This window comes from Diceros bicornis, chromosome 20, assembly GCF_020826845.1.
Source record: "Diceros bicornis minor isolate mBicDic1 chromosome 20, mDicBic1.mat.cur, whole genome shotgun sequence".
Classification (NCBI taxonomy): Eukaryota; Metazoa; Chordata; class Mammalia; order Perissodactyla; family Rhinocerotidae; genus Diceros; species Diceros bicornis.
Genome location: NC_080759.1, coordinates 8,282,795 through 8,309,012, shown reverse-complemented (window position 1 = coordinate 8,309,012; position 26,218 = coordinate 8,282,795). Strand labels below are relative to the sequence as shown.

At 37.5% G+C, this 26,218-nt stretch overlaps 2 protein-coding genes across 4 annotated transcripts in view; both read left to right on the top strand.

Moving 5' to 3' along the window:
• Nucleotides 1–1,739: 1,739 nt before the first annotated feature.
• On the top strand, nucleotides 1,740–16,960 carry MRPS36 (mitochondrial ribosomal protein S36). The gene is made up of 6 exons (XM_058563447.1): nucleotides 1,740–1,817; nucleotides 2,311–2,383; nucleotides 10,806–10,846; nucleotides 14,010–14,073; nucleotides 15,242–15,429; nucleotides 15,960–16,960. The coding sequence occupies exons 1-6, from the start codon at nucleotides 1,740–1,742 to the stop codon at nucleotides 15,975–15,977; spliced, it is 462 nt and encodes a 153-aa protein (XP_058419430.1). The 3' UTR covers nucleotides 15,978–16,960.
• Nucleotides 16,961–20,544: 3,584 nt separating this feature from the next.
• Nucleotides 20,545–26,218, top strand: part of CDK7 (cyclin dependent kinase 7) — a 62,032-nt gene continuing 56,358 nt past the window's right edge. The window contains exons 1-3 of one of the 3 annotated variants that reach the window (XM_058563922.1): nucleotides 20,545–20,709; nucleotides 21,065–21,124; nucleotides 26,036–26,069. In XM_058563922.1, coding sequence (XP_058419905.1) covers nucleotides 20,644–20,709; nucleotides 21,065–21,124; nucleotides 26,036–26,069 — 160 coding nt within the window. In that variant the 5' untranslated portion in view covers nucleotides 20,545–20,643. The remainder of the gene's footprint in view (nucleotides 20,710–21,064; nucleotides 21,125–26,035; nucleotides 26,070–26,218) is intronic. The other 2 variants (XM_058563924.1, XM_058563925.1) reach the window with 2 other exon arrangements.

The window sequence follows — 26,218 nt, the reverse complement described above, 5'->3', positions numbered from 1 at the left end:
AACAAAAGACCCCGAATAGCTAAAGAAATCCTAAAGAAAAAGAACAAAGCAGGAGGCATCACAATTCCTGACTTCAAAACATACTACAAAGCAATAGTAATCAAAACAGCATGGTACTGGTACAAAAACAGACACACAGATCAATGGAACAGAATTGAAAGCCCAGAAATAAAACCACACATATACGGACAGCTAATTTTCGACAAAGGTGCTAAGAACATGCAATGGAGAAAGGAAAGTCTCTTCAATAAATGGTGTTGGGAAAACTGGACAGCCACATGCAAAAGAATGAAAGTGGACCATGTGCTATCGCCATTCACAAAAATTAACTCAAAATGGATCAAAGACCTGAAGGTGAGACCTGAAACTATAAAACTCATAGAAGAAAATATAGGCAACACACTATTTGACATTGGTTTTAAAGGAATCTTTTCAGATGACATGCCTATCCAGACTAGGGAAACTAAAGAAAAAATAAACAAGTGGGACTTTATCAGACTAAAGAGCTTTTATAAGACAAATGAAACCAGAATCAAGATGAACAACCAACCAACCAGCTGGGAGAGAATATTTGCAAAACATACATCTGACAAGGGGTTGATCTCCATAATATATAAAGAACTCACACAATTGAACAACAAAAAAACAAACAACCCGATCAAAAAATGGGCAGAGGAAATGAACAGACACTTCTCCAAGGAAGATATACAGATGGCCAATAGGCACATGAAAAGATGCTCAACATCACTAATCATCAGGGAAATGCAAATCAAAACAACACTAAGATACCACCTCACGCCTGTTAGAATGGCTATAATCACCAAGACAAAAAACAACAAACGTTGGAGAGGATGTGGAGAAACAGGAACCCTCATACACAGCTGGTGGGAATGCAAATTGGTGCAGCCTCTATGGAAAACGGTATGGAGATTCCTCAAAGAATTAAAAATAGAGATGCCCTATGATCCAGCCATCCCACTACTGGGAATCTATCCAACGCACCTGAAATCAACAATCCAAAGAGGCTTATGCACCCCTATGTTCATTGCAGCATTATTCACCATAGCCAAGAAGTGGAAGCAACCTAAGTGTCCCTCGACTGACGATTGGATTAAGAAAATGTGGTATATATATACAATGGAATACTACTCAGCCATAAAAAGAGACAAAATCGTCCCATTTGCAACAACATGGATGGGCCTGGAGCGTATTATGTTAAGTGAAATAAGCCAGAAAGAGAAAGACAAACACTGTATGATCTCACTCATATGTGGAATATAAACCAACACATGGACAGAGAAAACTGGACTGTGGTTACCCGGGCAGTGGGGGTGGGGGGTGGGCACAAGGGGTGAAGGGAGTCATATATGGGGTGATGGACAAACAAAAATGTACAACCCAAAATTTCACAATGTTAGAAACCATTAAAACATCAATAAAAAAAAATAATAAAAAAAAATAGATTTTTGATCTCCTCCTGAATCATACTAAATCAGAAGGGCCCATATTTGGGCGTGGTAACTTGTATTTCTAAAAACTGTCCAGATTTAGAAACCACTGACCTAGATCATCAAAACAAATTTGTCACTCTAAATATTTTACAATAGCTTAAGGCTACATTACCTATAAAGTTATGCTAAATGGTCATAACATATTGTGCATTAAAAATTATAACAATATAAACATTAATATTTACCATAGAATTTAATATGAATTTAGGAGAATGATATGGATGGCTTATGTTTCAAAAAGAAAAATTTGAGCTTTTGAGTACTCTCAAACTTGAAGCAGGCAGAGTTTTAATATCAGGACTAACGGTAGAGAAAACAGGAACAGAAGACCAAATCACGCAATGCCAATAAGCAAAGGAATATGAGGTGGTCTTGTATAAACCTGGAATTAACCACTCTTTCTGAGTTTGCAGCTAACTCCCAAGTTTTAATAAGCTCGTTCATTTTAGGAAGCCACAAGAGTTTGTATTACTTATTTGGCTTCAGATTAAATTTTGGACTCTACTGAAATTAGAAACTGGCTGTCTGGAAAGGGAATAGTCTTAGATCACTCATAGGCTGATGAGCAAAATAAACCCAACATGACAAACCTTCGTCTGCAAAACGAAACAACGAAAAGCACGCGGCTCAGTTCCTAGGCGGGAAGAGGGGCAGGCGGGGTCGGGCGCACAGGGGTGTGGCTAGCTCCCCCGTAGAGAACGATCCCGCCAGGAGCGCCAGCTCGCTCCGCCTCCGTGACGTCACAGGCAGGGCCGGCCCCCAGCTGCCCGTGACTAGTGTTATCGCTGCAGCTCGCTAGCGCCCCGGAAGCTGCCCCTTCTCAGGGGGTCATGATGGGCAGCAAGATGGCGTCCGCCAGCAGGGTCGTTCAGGTAAAGAGATTCTGTCGCCTTTCCGCACCGTGGGCGGTAGGAATGGTGCTGACTATAGCAACGGCGCTGGGGCGGAAAGGCGGTGGCGAGGCTGCGCGGTGGCCGCGGCCCTGAGTAGGGCCGGCGGCGGCGCCCGGGGGTGTGTGTAAGACTTGAACCTTGAGCCCATGGGGTCGGGCTGTGAGGCGGGAACCCGAGCTGAGGGTTCGAGTCAGGCCGCGGGAGTGCCGCATCTCAGCAGGTAGGCCGTAGCTGCCTCAGGGTCCCTGCACTGTCCTCCGCCAGGACCTCGTTAGCGCTCCTAGGAGTCTGCGGGCTAGGCTGCCCCGGCAATAGGCGGGCCAATCGGCGTCTAGTACTGTCTGTGCTGTCCCGGATCAGCCAATCGGAAGGAAGACAGTAGCGGCGAGTGCAAGTCAGCGAACCCTGTATCTGACCCGCTGTCCCTTCAAGGTCTTGGGAATGGCCGGAGAACTGGCCCCGCGGGCTGCGTCCTCGCCCGGGCCGGTTCTCCCTCGCCAATCCAAGCGTCTGGTTACAGGCTGGATGTGGGGAATAGGAAAAAAAAAAAAAAAAAAAAAAAGGATATTATTTATCTGTAATATATGTTTTAGTGTTGGTTTCCTAAGGGTTTCTTCCTGAGTTTAGATTAGCAGCCAGGGGAATTTTATTGTTAATCCACACATCAGTTACTAACTCTTGATAGCTTTTGTGTTTGCTTCTCCAGCTGTGGTCTCTAGCTTAAATAGGAGAGGTAAGATTGGTGTATAAAGGGACACAACCTCCACCTTTGTGGTTGGTTTACACGATCTTTTTAAACTCTAAAAATGTTTTATTGTCCGATTAACTTCTAATTTTGATATGAGAAGTGCATTTCCCTTTAACATCTCTTAAAAGACCTTTTCTTAAGGTTGTTTCAGTCTGAAAGAGAATCCTAGATTCTAGTCTTTGGTCCTGTTGCAACAAATGATCCTCACTTATTCATTCAGTGAGTAGTTAGTAAGCATTAAAGATTCTGTGAGGACAAGGGGAACATCTGACAAAGGACTGGTATCTATAATGCATATATAACCATATATATCCATAACATATAGCTCAATTTAAAAATGGGTAAAAAACTTGATACTACACAAAATAAGCTACCCAAATGAGCAGTAAGCCTGTGAAAAGATGCTCAACATCATTACTTGTCAGCAAAATACAAATTAAAACCAGGAGGTACTACTGCACCCACCAAAATGATTAAAATTAAAAAGACGGACAATACCAAGTGATGATGAGAATATGAAGCACCAGAAATCCTCATACATTGCAGACAGGAGTATAAAATGGTACAGCCACTTTGGAATATTGTTTTTTCAGTCTGTAATAGTTAAACATACCTATCCTGTGACCCAGCAATTCTGCTCATAGGTTTATACCCAAGAGAAAGAAGTGTATATAAAAAGACTTATATAAAGATGTTCATAGTCTCTTTATTCATAAAACCCCCAAACCAGAAACAATCCAAATATCCATTAGCAGGATAAACAAATTATGGTAGATCTGTTAAAATGGAATAGTATGCAGCAATAATAAAGAACTAACTACTGATACATGAAAAAAAAAGATACTGTGAGATATACAATAAGGAATGGTTTGTAACAGAGCTACAAAGACTTGTACTCAGATATTCATAATACAAAACAATATGTGCTAACATTATGTAATAATTACATTAGCAAAATTTATTGAGTACCTCTGTGCCAGGCCTATACTCAGTGCTGGGACTACAGTGCCAACAAGACAGACACGGTGCCTCCACAAAGCTTAGAATTTGGCTGTTGATCCCTACTTTGAAGAAAGAGTGGTATTTCAACAGACTGACTGGCACAAACTGGTGAGAATTCAAAGCATGGTGTCAACATTAAGTGGAGAATTTGGCTGGACTACAGGGTATTTAGAAATAATTTTAGAAGAGTAAGTTATAGGTATTAATTAAATGCCTGGTGAATGCCAAGCAGTGTACATTTCATAGGTCTGAGCGGATGTAAAAGCAGAAGGGTGCTAGTTTATCCTTTAGGAAATCATTTGGCTGCATGAGACATAGAGGAAGAAGATGGGTGGTTGGATTAATTCAGAGAGTAAGATTTACAGGTGAGGTGAAAATAAGCCTCCAGCAAGGAGGTTGAGAGTGCTGGTAAGAGAATGTTGAATGGACTGTGTTCTAGGCTAGATAAGAAAGGAAGTAAAGTCAGGATGGAACCAGTTGACTGGGAGAAAAGGGAATGATCAAGGAAATGAAGGACTTGATGAAACTGGTAGTGGGAAGTAACAGAGAAGAGAGTTATAGGTTAAAAGGTTGTAGTTGAGGTTAGATTTTAGGTTAAGATTTTAGGGATAGTACAGCTCTGAACTCAGTCAAGAATTAAGAGTAAAATTAAAGAAACTGTCAGAAGTAACACTAAACTGGAAAGAATATAAAGGTAAATAGGCAACTCAGAAGTTTTACTAAAGGAAATAGTGGATGAAAATGAAAAAAAAAATCACAGAATATTGAAGGAAGAGATTAAAAGGATTTAGGGAAGGGGATAGAAGTAGATAAAGACAAGAAGATGCAACATTTGTATAAGTCTCTGAAAAAGTAAAAACAAATAGAATAGAACAAATCTCAAAACCTATAATTTAATAAAACTTTCCTGATACAAAAGAAGACTTAAACCTATTCCTTGTACTTGAGAGAATTGACCCATTATGGTTGACTAATGGGTATAGTCTAGTAAAATCATTAGATTTTAAAGAAAAAATTCTTTGGTGATCCAGACAACAAGACCAAGCACTTAGAATGAAAGTTATCAGAGTTTTCAACAATAATACTTCATAAAGGAGGACATGTGGATAGTATATTTAAAGTAGTTAAGGAGAGAAAATGTGAATCAAAGATTTAGCTAACTACACTGACCTTCAAGTATAAAGGCCACAAACTCTTCTCAACCTTTAATAACTAAGGGTATATTGTTCCCTGGAGCCCTTCCAACTAGATCTTCCAGAGAGTGAGCTTCAGACAAGTAAGGAATACTTAGTTGTACTTGGAGTTGTTTTGATATAGGACCTAGATATGAGCAGTCAATGTATTTAACTGTAGAATTAAGACTAAATAATGGAAATGAGGGTGAAAGACTTGTTGGTAATATTATTTGTTCTGTTAGTATAGATCTAATATAACTTGAAAAATGGAGGAATAAGTGGAGAATATACCGAAGGTGGAATAAACTTGCTAATTGCCTCTGGTTATTAACTGATAGTAAAAGATGGTAAGGGAAAGCAGAGAAGACATTGCCATCATCTACTTTCATTCTTTCTCATAATAATGAATCAAGATAGTAACTCAAAAAGAGGCAACCTAGAGTATTATTTAAAGGTAGTAATATAAAGATAAACACTATACAAAAATACAAATATTTCTAAATACAACAAAAAACACAAATGAAAGATCATATGACAAAGGAATTTATATTTAAATAATCATAAAATGATATGACAGAAATATAGCAAACTTGTGAGTTATATCTATAAATGTAAATAGTCTAACTCTTCTTTAGAAAGTGTTCTCAGATTGGCTATCAAATGAATATCCAATGCTATACTGCACATAAGAGGCACAGCTAAAACTAAGAGACTTAGAAAGGTAAAAATAAAAGGATCGTCAACTGATCTTTGACAGAGGAGCAAAGGCAACACAATGGAGGAGAGAGTGTCTTTTCAATAAATGGTGCTGGAACAACTGGATATCCACTTGCAAAAAATCTAGACACAGACCTTATATCCTTCACAAAAATTAACTCAAAATGGATCGTAGAACTATATTTAAAATGCAAATCTATACAACTCTTAGAAGATACCGGGAGAAAATCTAGATGATCTTGGGTTTGGCAGTGACTTTTTAGATACAATACCAAAGGCATGATCCATGAAAGAAATAATTGATAAGCTGAATGTCATTAAAATTAAAAACTTCTGGTCTGCGAAAGACACTATCAAGAGAATGAGAAGCCAAGCCACAGACTGGGAGAAAATATATGCAAAAAATATATCTAATAAAGAACCGTTAGCCAAGATATACAAAGAGCTCTTAAAACTCTACAATAAGAAAACAAACAACCTGATTAAAACATGGGCAAAAGATCTGAACAGATACCTAATCAAAGAAGATATACAGATGACAAATAAGCATATGAAAATATGCTCAACATCATATTAGGGAATTGCAAATTAAAACAATGAGATACCACTACATACCTATTAGAATGGCCAAAACCCAGAACACTAACACCACCAAATGATGGCAAGGATGCAGAGGAACAGGAACTCTCATTAACTGCTGGTGGGATTACAAAAGGGTACAGCCAGTTTGGAAGACAGTTTAGCAGTTTCTTACAAAACTAAACATAACTTTTACCATATGATTGAACAGTTGCACTCTTTGGTATTTACCCAAATGAACTGAAAACTTATGTCCACACAAAAACCTGCATGCAGATGTTTATAGCAGCTTTGTTCGTAATTGCCAAAACTTGGAAGCAACCAAGATGTCCTTCAGTAGGTGAATGGGTAAATAAACGTGGTACATCCAGACAATGTAAACGTGGTACATCCAGACAATGTAATATTCAACACTAAATAGAAATGAGCTATCAAACCATGAAAAGACACAGAGGAAACTTACATGCATATTACTAAGTGAAAAAAGCCAATCTGAAAAGGCTACATACTGTATGATTCCAACTATACAACGTTCTAGAAAAGGCAAAACTAGGAGACAATAAACAGATCAGTGGTTGCCAGGGGTTACTGGGGAACGAAGGGATGAATAGGCAGAGCATGGAGGATTTTAGGGCAGTGAAACTGTTCTGTATGATACTATAATGGTGGATACGTGTCAAAACCCATAGAATGTACAACACCAAGAATGAACTCTAATGTAGAACTTTGGGTGATTATGCATGTTAATGTAGTTTTATCAATTGTAACAAATAGATAACCCTTGTCGGAGATGTTGATAGGAAGGTTGGGGTGAGGGGGGTCCAGTGGGCATATGGGAACTCTTAACTTTCTGCTCAGTTTTGCTGTGAACTTAAAACGGCTCTAAAAAGACAGTCTATGCATAGGTGAAAATATGCCAAAAAATGCAAATATAAAAGCGGGATTTACAATCTGGATCTCAGATAAGGTAGAATTCAGACCAAAAAGCTCTAAAAGAGACAAAGGACACTTTACAATGCTAAAGGCTATAATTCACAGTTAAGATATGATAGTCATTAATTTTGTACTCAATTACTCAGCAGCTTATTTCATAAAACAAACTATAGGCGATGCAAGGAGAAATAAAGACATTCTTGGAAGAGAATTCAACACACCTTTTGAAGACAGATTAGTAGATAAATTGTTAAAGATCTAGAAGTCCTAAAGAACATAATAAGATTGATCTCACAGATAGCTACTATGTACTTTACACTTTTATAATAAATAATAAATCTACTTTTCAAGTGCATATGAAACATTCATGAAAATCGATCACATATTAGGCTCCAAAGAAAACATAATCATATTCCAAAATATACAAATAAAATAAACATCATTCTCTAAGATGCAGCAGAACTAGAAATTAATAACAAAAGTAAACACCAAACTGGTCCTTCCATCTCTATTTTTTAAATTTTTTATTTATTTTTTGTGAGGAAGATCAGCCCTGAGCTAACATCCGATGCCAATCCTCCTCTTTTTTGCTGAGGAAGATTGGCCCTGGGCTAATATCCGTGCCCATCTTTGTCTACTTTATGTGGGACGCCACCACAGCATGGCTTGACAAGCAGTGTGTCGGTGCGCGCCCGGGATCCGAACCTGTGAACCCCAGGCGGCTGCAGGGGAGCACACGCACTTAACTACTTGTGCCACTGGGCTGGCCCTCTAGTTTTTTTTTTAATATTCTATTAATGTTTGTGTAAAGGGAAAATACAGAGTGAAATTGTAAAATGTATTGAAAATAACAATAATGAAAACACTACAGCTAAGGTAGTTATCAGAGGAAAATTTGTAACATCCAATACCTATCTTAATAAAAGTGAATGATTTAATAAAATAATAAAATAAAAATAAATGAATTAAATATCCAACTCAATAAACTAGAAAGTAAAAATAAATAAAAAATAAATGAATTAAGGGGCTGGCCCTGTGGCATAGTGGTTGAGTTCGTGCGCCCCACTTTGGTGGCCCGGGATTCGCAGGTTTGGATCCCGGGCATGGACCTCACGGCTCATCAAGCCATGCTGTGGCAGCATCCCATATAAGGTAGAGGAAGATGGGCTTGGATGTTAGCCAAGGGCCAATCTTCCTCAGCAAAGAAAAGAGGAGGATTGGCAACGGATGTTAGCTCAGGGCTGATCTTCCTCGCAAAAAAATTAATTAATTAATTAAATATCCAACTCAATAAGCTAAAAAAAAAAGAACAAAGTAAACCAAAAGAAAGAAAGGGCATCTGACAAAAGCCTATACCTATTAATGTTAAAAACAATCAAATAGGAATTGATAGAAAGTTCTTTAACATGGCCCTCCTACTAAAATCAAGAAAAATATAAAGATGCCCAATTTGTTTAACATTGTACTGGAAGTGTTAGCAAATGCAACTAAACAAGAGAAAACAATTAAAAGCATAACATTTGGAAAGGAAGAAGGAAAACAATTTCTATCTGCATATAAACAAGAGACTTTAGGAAAGTAGTAAAATGAACTTACAGAAATTATATCTTTCATGTGTGAAAACAACTACATGATATAATGGAGGAGAAACTCCATTTATAATTAATATATAAGTAAATCCAGGGATAAACTTAACAAAAATGTTTACAACCTATATGAGGAAAAACTATCTCCTGAAAATCACAAACGAAGGCTTCAACAAATAGACATACCATGTTCTTGAATAGGAAGATTGAGCATCATGAAGATGTCAATCCTTCCAAAGTTAGTTTAAAAATTCACTGCAACTTCAATAAAAATACCATCTGCTTTTTTTCTGGAGCTGGAAAAACTGATTATAAAGTTCATTTAGAAGAATAAGCAATCAAGACTATTAAAAAAAAACAACCCTGGAAATGAAGGGCTGTGAGAAGGAGGGTAACTAACCCTATCAGATGTTAACATAGTATAAAGCCTCTATTAATAAAACAGTATGGTGTTAATGCATGAATAGACAGACAGATGGGACAGAATAGAAAATCTGGAAATAGATCCAGATGTATATGGAAATTTAGCATATGATAAAAGGTAGCATCTCAAATCAGAGGAAATGGACTTTTTAATAAGTACAACTGGAAAAAGATTAAACAAGATCCATTGCCCACACATTATACAAGGATAAATTTCAAATGGATCTGATATCTTATTGTGAAAAATGAAACCAAAATTGCAAAGAACTATACACATGCACAAATGAGTGCGTATAAAACTGATAAAATCTGAATAAGCTGTGAGGACTGTACCGGTGTTGGTCTCCTGGTTTTGATATTGTATGGTAGTTATGTAAGATATTACCATAGTGGGAAACTGAATGAAGGGTACATGGGGCCTCCCTGTGCATTTTTTGCAACTTCCTGTGAATCCATAATTATTTCCAAATAAAAAGCTAAATGAAACCATTCAAGTACCAAATTACACACAAATTTCTTTATAACCTGGGAGTGGGGAAAACCTTCCCAACTATGACTCAAATCTAGAAGAGCAAGGAGGAAAATTGATAATTTGGGCTGCACTAAAAAGAAAAAAACAACCTTTTACTCACCAAAAAAATAACACTATTAAAATTTTTAAAAACCCAACTAGGTAAAAAAAATTTTAACAAAGGGTTAATAGGCATACTATATAAGAACTTGTAAGCATGGGAAAATGGGCAAGAGCTGTGAACATATTCTTCACAGGTAAAGAAATGAAAATGGCTCTTAGCCATATGAAAAAATGGTCAGCCTCATTTATAATAAGAGAAATAAAAATTAAAACTACATGGAGGGGCTGGCCTTGTGGTGTAGTGTTTAAGTTTGCATGTTCCACTTCGGTGGCCCAGGGTTCGCTGGTTCGGATCCTGGGCACGGACCTACTCACTGCTCATCAAGCCATGCTGAGGCGGCTTCCCATATAGAAGAGCTACAACTCCACAACTATGATACACAATTATGCACTGGGGCTTTGGGGAGAAAAAAACCCTACATGGAGATAACATTTTTCATCAATTAGATTTTATTAAAAATATACAAGTTAGATAATGTAAGTCTGTTGGGAAGACTGGGGAAGCAGCACTCATTCGTTGCTATAGGAATGCAAAATAAACCACTATGAAGGGAAAATCTGGCAATATCTCTGAAAATTATGTTTTTATCTTTTGACACAGCAGTCCCTTTTCTAGGAATCTATCCCACCGATACACTGGCAAAGGTAAGAATAGTAGAAGAGGGCTGCTGCTGGTGGTGTAGTGGTTAAGTTTGTGCTCTCCACTCAGTGGCCCAGGGTTCACGGGTTTGGATCCTGGACGCGGAGCTACACACCGCTCATCAAGCCATGCTGTGGCGGCTTCCCCCATACAAAATAGAGGAAGATTGGCACAGATGTTAGCTCAGGGACAATCTTCCTCAAGCAATGAGAGGAACATTGGCAGCAGATGTTAGTTCAGGGCCAATCTTCCTCACCAAAAAAAAAAAAAAGGAATTGTACAAGGATATTGACTTTATGCATTACTTGTAATAGATGAAAGACTGGAAATAACCGAAATATCCATTAATGGGATTGGTTGAATAAACTCACGGCATTTACCATGAATTCATATTGACCCCTCAGATTCCAATCTTAACACCACAGCATTCTTCCTTGCCCTTCCCCGTCCCATATTTGTATTTTCTTTATCTCACAGGGAAACCCTGTGAGCATTTCCCGCAAACATCAACGTATGTATGTATTCATGTGCTCAGTCCTAAATACATACAAAATGGTTTCAGAATAGCTATATCTATACCACTACCAACACCAACCCACTAAGGAAAACGTTCCAGATTTCTTTGTATTTCTTTTTGCCTTTAGACTGCAGGTATATATTTCAAGCACTATGAAAGTTACTTGGATTAGCTCCTTTTTTTTCCTTAGTTATGTTATCCAACTAATATACAGTTAGTAATTTGTTTCTCTTTGTATTTACATTTAAAGTTTAAAAAGACAATTTCGAGACAGGAAAATTTGAGCATAAGCTAAGTATTAGATGATATTAAAGAATTATTTTTAATTTGTTAAGTGTGGTAAAAGTATTGGGATTATGGTTTAACAAAAGTCCTTTTCTGTTAGTGATACATCTGGAAGGTATTAACAGTGGATGAGGTGATTGGGATTTGCTTAATGGAGGAAGGGGTGATGAAATAAGATTGACTGCATTACTCTTGAAGTTGTGTTTATCAGAGTTTATTATACTACTCTTTCTACGTTTATGTAGGTTAAAATTTCTGTTAAAAAAGGGGGACACCAAAAAGTGTGGGAATGTAATCTATAAGTGCATATTACCTCATATTTTTAAGGGTACAAAAGCAATGTTGAAATGGATTCTTTCTCTCCGGTGTATGTACGTTTGTGTGAGTGTGTGCATACATATTCCCATGCTTATACAGTTAGTTCTAACTTACAAATGGTCTGTTCACTCACTTGGCAAAATTTCCTGAGCGTTTACTATGTACCAGGCACTGCTGTAGAAGTGCTTAATTCTCTGACTCTGCCTTTCCAGGAGCTTATATCTCCTGCAATCATTGGCTTATTTATCTGTCCTCTCCACAATATTTTTTCTTTTTTTAAATTTTTTTGTGTGAGGAAGATCAGCCCTGAGCTAACATCCATGCTAATCCTCCTCTTTTTGCTGAGGAAGACTGGCTCTGAGCTAACATCTATTGCCAATCCTCCTCCCTTTTTTTCCCACAAAGCCCCAGTAGATAGTTGTATGTCATAGTTGCACATCCTTCTAGTTGCTGTATGTGGGACGCGGCCTCAGCATGGCCGGAGAAGCGGTGTGTTGGTGCGCACCTGGGATCCGAACCCGGGCCACCAGTAGCGGAGCGTGCGCACTTAACCGCTAAGCCACGGGGCCGGCCCTGCACAATATTTTTAAGATGTTCAGGATGCCATGGAAACACAAAAGAGGAGTTCTTAGGAGATTTTGGAATCAGGGGAAGCTGTGATATTTGAGTTGTTTTAAAGAGATAAGCAGTCAGGTGAAAGCAGAGGCATGGAAGTGGGGTGGGATTGGGGAGATTTCCTGGCAGAGGATACAAGCTCTAGATTGAATGAGGATGGAAATGGCATGATAAACTAGGGAAATGAAAAGTACTTCAGAATACCTGGAGTAAAAGACAGTGGTGGGGAATGAGGCTAGAGAGGTAGGGAGAGGCTAGATCATGATGGACCTTGTGAGTGCCAAATATGAGTTTGAAGTTTATCCTGAAAGCTGTTGAACATTTTTACAACTTTTAAATGGGGTATTGACAATAGGATTGATAGAACATTCTTTCAAGAAGCTTGGCTATGAAAAGGAAGAAACAGTTACTAGAGGGAGAGAGAAGTTTTGTTTTTTTACATCAAAGACTTGAGCATGCTTTTATGCTGAGGGAGACAACTATATTCCAGCATTTTCTCAAAGCAGCAGAGTTAAGGTGATGAGTTTTCAGGCCAGTCCCAACAAGCTGATTTGCTTCTGTACTCATATAAAATGTATAATATGTAGTACATATATAGAAATATATTGCAGATAAATACACACTTCAGTCTCACTAGATACACAGCAATTTATAGATTACTGGAGTTGAAAATAGTACTCTGTTCATTAGAGTCTTAGCATTGTATATTCAGAAGACTTCATACTGAAAGTTCCATTCAAGGTCCTCTATAGCATTATCTGGAATTTTAGGGATAAAACATTAATGATATTCAAATATCTGTTATAAAAACAGTGTTCTAAAAAGATATTTCTATGGGTATAGGAAAAAGACTAAAAGGGCTATCAAATGTCTAAATCTGTTTTATGTGGGTTTTGGGATTATAGATAGTGTTTTCTTCTTTGTGCTTCTCTGCTTTTTCTTCCCAATTTTTTTTACACAGAACGTGTTACTTTTGTAGTCAGAGAAAGTATTTTTTTAGTTACCTAATTTTCAATATGGTTTTTGTCCTATTCTAAACTGCTGGGTATTAGCGTAGCAGGCAAACAACATTCAATAACAAGTCAGGAAACTTCCACTTCTTACCAGTCAGCAGAGCAATATATAAGTCATGCAACATAAAATCTATGCCATCTTCTTCATAGGGTTGTTTTGAAGTCAGTTGGTAAGTACAGTAAAATGTCTTATGATGTATAAAGTACAACGTTATTATGAATTGCAGATAAGTTAATAGTTTATAGACCAGCTTTCCTGACTGGGGAAGAGTAAAATAGTAAAATTTAAACTTGCTGTCAAATACTAAGTTATTTTAATGAAGCTGTCTATTTATGAGGTTCAATAGATTGTTTTTTATAGTTAATGAGGTTGTTTTAGTGCTTCATCTTTTTTTTTCATGTATTTTGTTTTTCCTTTAGGTAGTCAAGCCACATACTCCATTAATAAGGTTCCCTGACAGAAGAGACAATCCTAAACCCAATGGTAAGTTGAATATTCTATTACAAAACAATATTTCTCATTTTAAAATCAGATGGATTATTGTAGCTTAGATCAAAATGGTGCCTTAGGTTGCATGCAAGTAGAAATTTTTTGTTACCTCCATTTAAAAAAGGCACAGTGGATGCCTCTGAATTTTTAATGATACTGAGTTTATATAGGGGAATTTTTGTTCTACTTTTCTGCTATCCTTTAGAAGAATCTCCTATGGTTACATTTGCAGCGATTGTGAGGAATAATAACCGTTCCTATATTTCTCTCCCAGCTAACCTTCTTTTCTTTCATTCACTCATTTATCTGTTCACTTAATCAGTAAATGTTTCTTCGATTGCCTTAGACCTTACCAATCATTGCCTATAAAGTAATTGAAGATTCTGAAAAAGTCTTGTTTTTCTGTGACCCCTCCTTTTTACCAGATCCTCTCTCTCTGTCTTTATTATAAGACATTTGATCTTTAATTCAGGGAGAATTTTAACATTTTTACAACTTTTAAATGGGGTATTGACAATAGGATGGATAGAAGATTTTTTCAAGAAGCTTGGCTATGAAAAGGAAGAAACAGTTACTAGAGGGAGAGAGAATTTTTGTTTTTTTTTTTTAAATTTTTTGTTTATTGCAGTAACATTGGTTTATAACATTGTAAAAGTTTCAGGTGTACATCATTGTACTTCTATTTCTGCATAGATTACAGAATTTTTGTTTTTTAACATCAAAGACTTGAGCATGCGTTTATGCTGAGGGAGACAACTATATTCCAGCATTTTCTCAAAGCCGCAGAGTTAAGGTGGTGAGTTTTCAGGCCAGTCCCGACTTTCTTATTTCCCATTGTAAGATATTACCTGTAAACTCCACCATATGACAAAACTTAAGTAAGGTAGGTTATCCTTATGGGTTGAACTCCACTACCTACAAATTTCATTATTTTACAAACTTGTTCAATTTGGTAATTCACTCACTACCTCCTTATTTATTTTAAAAAGAATTTTATGAAATTATATATAGCTCCTCAACTAAGTTACTCTATAATACTTACCTTTTAGAATTAAAATACTTATCATTTCAAGATTTACTTGATTATTCACTAATAGATAACTCAAAATAGTATTTTAAGACAACTGAACAATTTCTCTAATTACATTGTTTTTTATTTCAGTATCAGAAGTTTTGAGATCAGCAGGACTACCATCTCACCCTTCTTCGATTTCACAGCATTCTAAGGGAAGTAAATCACCAGATTGGCTGATGCATCAAGGTCCACCAGATACTGCAGAAATAATAAAAACATTACCTCAGAAATACAGAAGGAAACCTATGTCTCAAGAAGAAATGGAATTTATCCAAGTACGTTGCTGCTCTTTATCACAATACTGTGCAAAACACCTTAACATTTTTGGCTTTTGGAATTTCATATGCTGATTTACATGCTCTTCCCATTGTCTTGTCAAGATGTGTCCATAGCTAAGACAGAGATGGTCAGGCAGGCCAGGACTGTGAGAAATAAACCATGTCCCAGCCCTCAGTAAATGTGCATGAAGGGATATATGTGTACAAGTGTGATATGGTGAATAGCAATAGATATAACCATGTGAAAAAAATCTCTTTAGGGTCCTCAATAATTTTTCAGATTGTAAAGGCCTTCTGAGACCAAGAAATTTGAGGATCACTGATCTAGGTCAACCCTGAGTCCCATCCAGATCTGAAATTGTTTATAACACTGATATGAGTGCCTAAAAGCTATGAAAAACCTGAAATTGTTTTAAAAAAACTAAAGATCATTTGTGTAAAATGGTGTAAATTTGTATAGTGGCCATGAAAACATTTTTTCTGTAAATCTAACACCTAATCTTATTGCTTTATTTTTTGCTTTTCAGCGTGGAGGTCCAGAATAATCAATCACTGACAATGTGGCTGCTGTTTGTCATCAGACAAAAGAATAGTCTTTACAATAAAGGACTTCCAAAATGACAAATGAGAAATTGTACATTAAACAACTCTAATAAATATTCTGTAAAAAAAAAAAGAAATATAGAAAATTTAGATGGACACCTGTATCTCCTAATTTATGTATCTTGGTCAGCTTCTCCACAAGCTTACCTAATGGTTTATATACTTTATACTTATTAAAGTATACATTTTTAAATGTTAGCCTATTAATTTACTCTTGATTATCAAGTATTACCAGTGTTGAACTATTAAAAGCACACAATCTCTCGTAAACTATCACAGGTTTCCCATAATTTCACTTTTCTTTCAGTTTCTGTTTAGATATGGAAAGAATTTATCAGGCAAAATTGCTGCTTTCGGGAAGTGCTTTTCCCGAAATTGGAGGAGGATCAGTGAAATAATGACTCCATTATTTGCTCTTAATTCTCTTAACGTTTTTCATTCACAAATTTACTGCAGTATAATTGGCTTAATAAGCGTATCCTACTGTAAATGATACAAATATAGGCAAAGTAAAACAAGTGGCTTTGTGGTAATAAGACTGGGGTGTTAACACAAAGATTATTTGTAACCTATATTCAGAAACAAATGTCAATGGAAAATGGAAAATAAATTAAGAAATCAAGTGAATATAGCATAGGAATAAATGTTTGAGTAGAAATTGCAATTTATTATGTTTTGAAGAGTGTTAAGATAGTCTTGTTCTTTGGTTTATTTTACTTTTTGATTGAGATCATGTGTGCAAATCCTGATAACCATTAATTTTCTCAAATTTACTGTCTGAAAGCCTCATAAAATCAACCTAAATATTTACCTTATTAAGGCAATTTATGAAACTTTATTAATAGAGTCTTCCTGTGCCAAAGGTATGTATTATTGTCAAAGTAAAGCCTAACAAAGCTCAATAAATTCTCTTCCACACCTTTAATGATTTCTAAAATATGCTTTAAAGAAGTCATCCCTAAAAATAAGAGTAGATCATGAGCAATAGACAGAGTAGAACTGTTGTCAAGTACGTTTCTACATTTGCCCAGTTCCCTATGGGTTAATGTTTACTGTGTTTTTGTTTTTGTTTTTGTTTTTACTATTTTAGAGTTGATCTTCTCTTCTAAATTCTTTTTTCTGGCCTAGTATAAGCATTGGCAAACTTGAATATGAGGTAGGGGTTTGGTGCCGGCAATAAGCTGTTCTGGTGACTCATGAAAAATACATGATTTATGATTTTGTTTTTTAAGAAATTTATTTGGGAAATTTTCTTAAAAACTAGCACTATTCTCATTTTTCTCTTAGCTTTCTCATTTCAGTAAAAAGAAGCCTAGGACATTTTTTTTGCTTTCAGAAACAGAGTGGGTTCAAGTAATTAAGACTAGCTTGAGGGGCCAGCCCATGGCTTAGTGGTTAAATGCGCGCACTCTGCTGCAGGCCGCCCGGGTTTGGATCCCGGGTGCACACCGATGCACCGCTTGTCAGGCCATGCTGTGGCGGCATCCCATATAAAGTAGAGGAAGATGGGCACAGATGTTAGCCCAGGGCCAGTCTTCCTCAGCAAAAAGAGGAGGATTGGCATGGATGTTACCTCAGGGCTGACCTTTCTCCCCCCCCAAAAAAACGACTGGCTTGAGCAATACTATGGGCCAGCAGTTAGAAAGCCCAATACTGGAACTGCTTGCAGGGCACCTTACTACAGCTGCTGCCATGAAAGTCACAAAGAAAAAATATATCACTTTTACAGAATTTGTGAGTACAGGTATGGCAAAAAGGCATGTCAGAGGGAATTGCTGTCACAGGATGAGTTCCCAAGGAGGATGGTGTCATAGAAAGAATTCTGGCTAGGCTTAGAGTAAATAGCCTGTATTTTCATTTAGAGGTTAAGCACTTAAATATATGTAACCATTAGCAAATTGCTTAATTTGTCCAAGTTTCAGTTTTCCTCTCCGGTACTATACAGTGTGACAGGCAGGACCAAATTAGTGTATTGCCCATTACTTTGTAACAAATCACCCCCAAGCTTAGTGACTACAAACAACAATAATCAATTAATAGCTCATGGTTTCTCTGGGTCAGGAATTCAGGCAGACACAGTTCTGTTCAGTGTCTCTCATGAGGTTGCAATCAGATGCCAACTGGGGCTGCAGTTATCTAAAGGCTTGACTGGGGCTGGACGATCTACCTCCAAGGTCGCTCACTCACGTGGCTGGCAGGTTGATGCTGGCTGTTGGTAGGAGGCCTCAGTTCCTCTCCACAGGGCTGTCTGAGTTAATTCATGACATGATGGGCTGACTTCTCCCCAGAGCAAATGATCTAAGCATGCAAGGCAGAAGCAGCAATGCCATTTATGGTCTAGACTCAGAAGCTGCAGACACTGTCTTCTGCCATATTTGATTGGTCACACAGAACAGCCTGTTTTGTTGTGGGAGGAGACTACACAAGTGCATTAATACCAGAAAGCAAGAATCACTGGGGCCATCTTGGAAGCTGGCTACTACCAATGTGTGAAAGTGCTTTGTAAACTGTAAAATGCTATACAGATGCTGGATGGTATTTTATATATACAATGATCTAATGAACCCAGAATATCACCTAAACACTGCCTTTGTTACCCTATTTAAAATGTCCCCAAACAGGAATTTACTTGTCAGCAGCATGGTATAATGGAGTGATTATCAATTCATATGGCATGGCACACTTGGGAACCTCAAGCCTCACAGGTGTACCATCAAATTTAGCTCATTGTTTAGCTTATTTCTACTACAAGTGAGGTTAGATTACTGTTACAGTGATGTCTTTCAGAAGGAACTTTGACCCAAGTCATGTGACACCATGTATCATTAGGTATGACTTGCCACAGTTAAGAGATATAAGTGGTAAAAGATGGTGTGTTTTCTGCAATGTATGAGAATTTTTCCCATGAACATATTAGAGCTCAATAAAGACCCAAGTAGTGACAAAGAGCTGGAAGATAAGCAATAGTAGTTATGTAATGGCTAACATAAAATGAGCACTGTCAGACACTATTCTAAGGGTTTTTTGAAGTGTGAGGTCATTTAAGCCTTGCAGCAACACTATGAGTAGTTCCTATTAGGAGGAAACTAGGAACAGCAAGGTTAAATAATTTGCCCAAGTTACACATCTAGTGATTAAATATTTGTAAGGCCAGTATTCAAATGCAAGTATCTAGATCCAGAGCAAGGACTCAACCTTTACTCTATTACCTTGATCAAATTGTGTCTTGGTATTCCGATGCCTTCCCAACATACCTCTGAAAATCAGGATTCTCAATTCTTAGAAACATCAAATGCTCCAGAGCTCAAAACCTTGGAATTATCCTGTTTCTTCCCAACAACCCATATCCAGACTGTTAGCAAATCCTATTGGCTAGAAGCCAAACATGTAGCACTTAATATAGCCAACTGGATTATTACAATAATTCTCTAACAGGCCTTCTTGTTTTTCCTTGCCCTTCTAAGTCTATAGTTTAGTCTCTCACAACAGTCAGAGTGAACCTTTTAAAACATTGAGTCAGATCATATCACTTGTCTGCTCAAAACTCTGCAGTGGCTTTTCAGTGATATCTTTCTTGTACCACCCTGTTTAAAACTGCAAACCCTACTATCTCTATGCCCTTTCCCGGCTTTATTATGTCTATAGCACTTATCACTATGTATCAACACATATTTTACTTGTTTGTTTTCTCCTCTCATTGGAAGTCAGGGATCTTTGTCTTTTGGCCCGCTGACTTCTCAGAGTCTACAACAGAGCCTGGCACACAGTAAACAATATATATTCATTGAATAAATGAATTAATGTGTTTAAATTTTGATTTGTATGAAAATTTATGACAAAGTTGGGTACTGATCACCAGTTAACATTTAATTGAGCACTTACTCTGTCTAAACTTTCTGCATGTCTCATTTAATCCTCACAACCACCTATGATGTAGTCTATTATTATTTTCATTTTACAGAGTAGAAAACTGAAGACCATATGGTGTGTTTCAAAGCACAAAATTCTTGAGCTGACTTGGATTTTGTTTCCCTGGGTGTGCTTCTTCATAAAGGGAGTGGGCTAAGAATGCCTCTTGACCAGCCCTTAAGAACTGGGCACTCCTCTAAATAATCTGACATTGCGGGGCTAAGCGTTCTTAGTAACCGTGGCGACAGGACGCCCTCGAGCAACAACTAGAAAGCGAGATCAGGGACAAGGCCAAGCTTTCCACACTCATACACACCTATTAAAGCCCGAACTCAGAACATCGTATTAGAACGGTGACCCGTCCCCAGTCGTGAAGAAAATGTCTAAGTTACAGCGGTAACAGGGCGACACAGACATCCATCGCCGAAAACACGCCGCTTCCGGCACCAACAGGCAACCACGTGACAGCGCGGGGCGCATAGCAGCAAACCAGCGAGCCCGGCCTCGCACAGCCTCCGTAGGGCGGGCTCTGGCTGGACTTATTTAATGTCACTCACGCCCATCCCGGATGTGGGGGCGGAGCTAATAAAGCGTCGGAACCAGTGAACGGAAGTGGCTGTTGGGGGATTAAAGGTAGCTTTAAATTCCTGCTGTGTTCAGAACTCGGCCCTTTCAGCTGGAGTCGGCTTCGCGCGACGGATGGCTGTGGACGTGAAGTCGCGAGCAAAGCGTTATGAAAAACTGGACTTCCTCGGGGAGGGACAGGTGAGACTCTGGGGCGGGATTCGGAGGGCCCTGAGCAGAGAGCGCCGAGCCGCCTCACGCTGGCAGGCTGAAGTGGAAGCCAGAGGACTGGCCTGGCTGCTCGTTCCCTTTGGGCGAGGCTGCCCAGGCCCCCTGCCGCCCCGCGGTACGCCCGCAGGTGAGCCCCTGAGCGGCCCCCTCCTTTCCGCAGAGCAGGCTGGAACGGGACGTGGACTGCCCCACCACGTTTCAGGCCGCCGCGAGTCGGCTCCGAGAACCCTGGTTCTTTGCTTCGCCCAAATCTAAAAAAGTAAAAAGGCAACCACAAACAGAAAAACTCCCGCAGACTTAACGTTATTCCTGTTTTTCTCTCTAGTTTGCCACGGTTTATAAGGCCAGAGACAAGAACACCAACCAAATTGTCGCCATTAAGAAAGTGAGTTTACAGTGTGTTGTTTTCCTTGAGTCTTTTTGAAGACGTCTGTATGTGTGAGCTGATGGATGGCCGTTTTACTGCTCTTCACCGTGCTCTGCTAATGAGGAGTTACCATGTCACTTTCAGAGAAAATAGAATTTATTAGCCTCTTATGTTCCAAGGTGGAACTCGGGTTGAACTAGTTTTTGTTCCAATAATTGTAATTGAAAAGAAGAGGAAGCTATAAGTTATGATCGCTCTGTAAACTCAGATGTTGGCAAAGGGGACGAGTACTGCCTATCTGTTGGGTCCTCAGAGCTATTTAATATGATCTTTCCAGGTCACTATTTCTGCCTCACCTGCATCCACGGTGTGTATCATATCTGTATTTTCTGTGTAAAGATTTACCATGAAAGGCTTTCACCAGCATTAACACCATTGATGTGCTGCGTTTTTAAAAATGATTTAAGGAGCTTTCTTACTTGCATTCATTCAAGAAACTTCGGTCATATTTAGCTAACTTTCTATATGCCAAGCACTTTCACTTACATTTTTTCATTTAATCCCCAAAACAACCTTGTGAAGTAGGTAAAATAAATATCCCTGTTTTATAGTCGAGGTACCTGAGGCTAGAGAGATTAGGTGACTTGTCAAGATGACACAGGTAGTAATTGCTAAAGCTGGGCTTTAAATCCAGGTGTCCTGCTGCCAGGTTGCTTGCTGTTTCCGCATACTCTTGAAATCAATAACCCTTTCAAGAAGAGGCTGTTTTTCTCACATCTCAAGGTCTGTTGGTGGGGTAGGTAACCTCCACCTTCCTATTGTTCCTGTTGCTGCTTTGAATCTGTTTCTCCTTCAGATTCCCTACGTCCTTTGAAGCATATTGCCCTCATTCAGTTAACACCTGGCTCCTTCTCTTCGTCTCCACAATTATTCCTGACATTGTTTTTTCACTTTCTCTAACTTCTTTCATGGCGTTGTTTTCCAGCTTATGTTCTATAATCCAGTGCTATAGCTACTATAGCTACTCCCTTGTGCAACGCTTAACTCTCCTGACCCTTTCTAAAGTTACCTTTTCGACTCTACCCCCGGTTCACTATATTCTAGTCGCATTGACCTTTCTGTCCCTTGAGCTCATTAACTTCATTCCAGTCCCAGGATCACTGCATTTGCCTTGCTTTGTGGTTAGCATATTTTTCCTCTAAAACGTGGCATGGCTGATTCCTTTATCATTTAGGTTTCACTCAAATGTCTCCCCCACAGAGAGGCCTTCGCTGGTGGCTCTAGCTAAAACAGGTGTGCCTCCCTCCTTCCCTAGTGTTCTATGCCATATTTCTCTGTTATCTTCATAGCATTTATCAAAATCTTAAATCTTATCTATGAGTTTATTGTCTATTTACTTAGGACTGTACATTTATAGACACTCATTAAAAATATATTTACTTGACTGACTGATACAATCTTTTCAAGCTGTTGGCACATTTTCTGTAGTTGTTTGAAAGTCCTAGTAGGTTTTTTTGTTTGCTTGCTTTTAATATTAATTAGGATTTAGAATCCATCCTGTTTCTCTGTGATAGACTTTTACACTTTGAAGGTGACTCATGGTGGAATCTTCTTTTACGTTTAATTTTTATTTCAAATAATACATCTTTGTGGTTTTAAAAGTCAGTTAAGAGGCCAAGGCTTTTTAACATGCCTGACTCTTCTACTCCTGTTTTTCAGTCCTTGGAGCAATGACTTTCAATTCCTATAACTGTTTAATGTGGTATTTACCTCTATTTCTTTAAGTAATATGCTTGTATCGTTATTTCTTGAGTGGTTCCCACCCCTCATGCCCCCTGTCCCCTCGTTTTAGACATTATCTGTTTCCTACTATAAACATTGAGGATTTGGTGCTTGTGGACCTTCTGCTCCCAACTCTCATAATTTCTGCTCCCGTTCATTTACTAACATTTATGTGTAATTTTACCAAAAAGGAATAATAAGCTATTCTGTGTTCTTTCACCTATTGCATCTTGCTTTTAAAATAGCATTGATCTACCTTATCCTTTCAAACAGATCATATTGAATTTATGTTTTGTAAAAGTTTATTTAACCAATCCCCTATTGCTGGCCTTTTGGAGCGTTTCTCATTTTTCAATATTTGTCTCAAATATATGTATCTCAACAATATATAGTATTGCATACTTTTAAACTTCAAATATAAATGTATAAAATATTTTTCTGCATCTTGTTTTTCTGAATCAACATTATTTCTGAAATCTTGCACATCGATACATGTAGATCTGGTTTAGTCATGCTCACTGATGATTAGATTCTGTTATATGACTACACTAAAATTTGTCTATCCAAACTCTTGTTGGATAGACAAACTGTTTTCTTCAAAGTTTTCCCTTAATACAGCCCTTCTACAGACGTTCCTATGCGTGTGTGAGTTTCTCTAGAAAGTGTATCTATGGTTGAGACCAATTATGAATTACTGCTACCTAGAGAATACACAGCATCAACCTCACCAGATATTGTCAGATTGCTCTCCAAAGTGGTTGGACCGATTTAACCTCCTGTCACATTCTCACCATCTTTGTATTGTCAGACTCTATAACATTTGTCAGTTAGATGGTATACGGTATGTGGTTGTTGTTTCGATTAATACTTCTCTGATTACCAGTAAGATTGGTCATCTTTTCTTAGATTTATTGACTTTTTAGACTTTCTCCTACCTATTTTTCTGTTAGGTTGCTTATATTTTTTTCTTCCTATTGATTTCATGGAATTCTTGATGTATTCTGGATATTGATCCTTTCTTAGAAATATGCGCTGAAGATATCATCTCCCAGTATTTGGCTAGGGTTTTAGATTAGTTATGGTATCTTTTGAGGCACAGAAATTTTAAATTTTAATCTAGTTGAATTTGTCCATTTTTTTCCTTTAGGGGTTTCCTTTTTGTGTGCTTCTGTGCCTCCAGATTATAAAGAATTCTACTATATTTTCTTCTAAAAATTTAAAAGTATCACTTTTCACATTTAGGTCTTTATTCCACTTGGAATTAATTTTTCTCTGTTGTGTAATATGGGGATCCAATATGTTTTTCCCAGCTGTCCCAACTCTATTGATAGGCTGTCCTTTTCCTGGTTAGTTATAACGCCAAGTCCCTCATATAGTTGTAATTCCAAGTTCCAGTGTATTTCCAGATGCATTTCTGCCCAATATTCTTTTCCATTGGTTGATTTTTTTCCATCCGTGCTTAAATACTACAGTGTCTTTAATTACTGTTGCCTTATAAAAAGTCTTAAAATCTGATAAGTTCCACATACCTGTTTTTCTTCTTCAAAATTGTCTTGGTTACTCTATGAGCCATTTGAGAAATTTGAAACAATCAGGAGAATTTGAATATGAACTAGGTATTACATGCCACTATGGCATTATTGTTAATTTTGTTAGGTATGAACATGGCATTATGGTTATGTAAGAAAACGTCCATGTTCTAGAGATGCTTACTTAAGTATAGTATTGGGATGAAATGACGTGAAGTCTGGGATTTGTTTTAAAATATTTTAGCCATCAAAAAGGAGAGGATGAATGAATAAAGAAGTGTGGCAAAATATTGATAATTGTTGAATCTAGGTGATGAAGTAGATGGCTTTGTGAAACTAGTCTATTTTTTATTATGTTTAGAAAACGTAATAGTTTGTTAAATTGTCCTTAGTAATAATTTTTTAAATTGTTTGTTCTTAGCTCCTTACTCTTCCATATAAGATTTAGAATTGATTTGTCAGTGTCCGTGAAAAATGCTGTTGAGCTTTACATTTAGTTGTATTGAATTTAAAGAGAATTGACATATTTATGATATTGAGTCTTGTTATCCATGAACATGATATCTGTGTTTATTCTGTTCTCATTTTTAGGCATGTTTTAATAGTGTTTTTTAATTTTCTTCTTGGAAAGCTTTGTACATCTCTTGTTAGATTTATTCCTAAGTGCCTTATGTTTTTTGGTGCTATAATAAATAGCCTACCTTTAAATAAAAAGTTCTGTTTGTAGTATATAGGTGGGAGATATTTTTAAAGGTAGAATAGCTATATTTTTTCCAGAAGTAATCTTTTTCTTTAAATTCTTGATTACATTTAATTCTATAAAGTAGTGAGTAAGAGAATGTTTAATTTAGTAATCCGTTTTGTGTAAGATTGAACCTATTAATGCAATTTGTTGTGCTTATTCACAGTAACAAGTTTAACTGTTTTCTTTATCACAATTTGTAATTTTGCTTTTAGGAAAATGTGGTCCCCAAGAGCATATTATTGGGCATATTAAACATGTCATTTTACGTTTATATGTTACATATGTCTTCCCAAATAGGCTCGCTTGAAGTGATTTTTTTTAATACCACTTTTTTTTAAATTTTATTTATTTATTTTTTCCCCCAAAGCCCCAGTAGATAATTGTATGTCATAGCTGCACATCCTCCTAGTTGCTGTATGTGGGATACGGCCTCAGCATGGCCAGAGAAGCGGTGCGTCGGTGCGCGCCCGGGATCCGAACCCGGGCCGCCAGCAGCGGAGCGCGTGCACTTAACCGCTAAGCCATGGGGCCGGCCCAGATTTTTTTTGTTTATTAGCCAGTATGCCCTCAGTTATTTGTTCCACGTTTAAACTTGGAAAGATAAAGGAGACATTTATTTTCTTAATTCCGTTATTTGAGTGTGCAATTCAGAAACTTAAGAGACGAAGACTGGTAGGTACTTAATACTTTCTTGTGTGGATAATTTTACCTTTCTGATTCATGATTCCCACTCCCTTCTTGCCTACTAATACTTGCTACATATGAGTTACTACATGTTTTGCCATGGCTAAGTTTTTGAGAAGTTTATGTATTATGTGTTGTCTAAATAATTTAACACATATTTAATGTGTTTGTTTTTTTTCCCTCTACCAGATCAAACTTGGACATAGATCAGAAGCTAAAGATGGTAAGTATTTCATGTAATCTGACAGAACAGGAAAGCTTTGTATTCTCACTAAAGAAATGAGCAGAGTATTAATTAGAGTTAACAGTGGTTCTGAATAGAGTTATTGCAGGGTCCCAGAATAGTAAACATAGACTCAGGATAGAGACAGG

Bases quoted from the DNA above. Each gene is read 5' to 3' on its own strand.
- MRPS36 (XM_058563447.1), top strand. From the start codon at position 1,740: ATGTTTCAAAAAGAAAAATTTGAGCTTTTGAGTACTCTCAAACTTGAA. The intron at 1,818-2,310 runs GTAGAGAAAACA...GCAGCTCGCTAG, and splicing joins TTTTAATATCAGGACTAACG to CGCCCCGGAAGCTGCCCCTT. The intron at 10,847-14,009 runs GTAAGAATAGTA...TTTTTCCTTTAG, and splicing joins CCACCGATACACTGGCAAAG to GTAGTCAAGCCACATACTCC.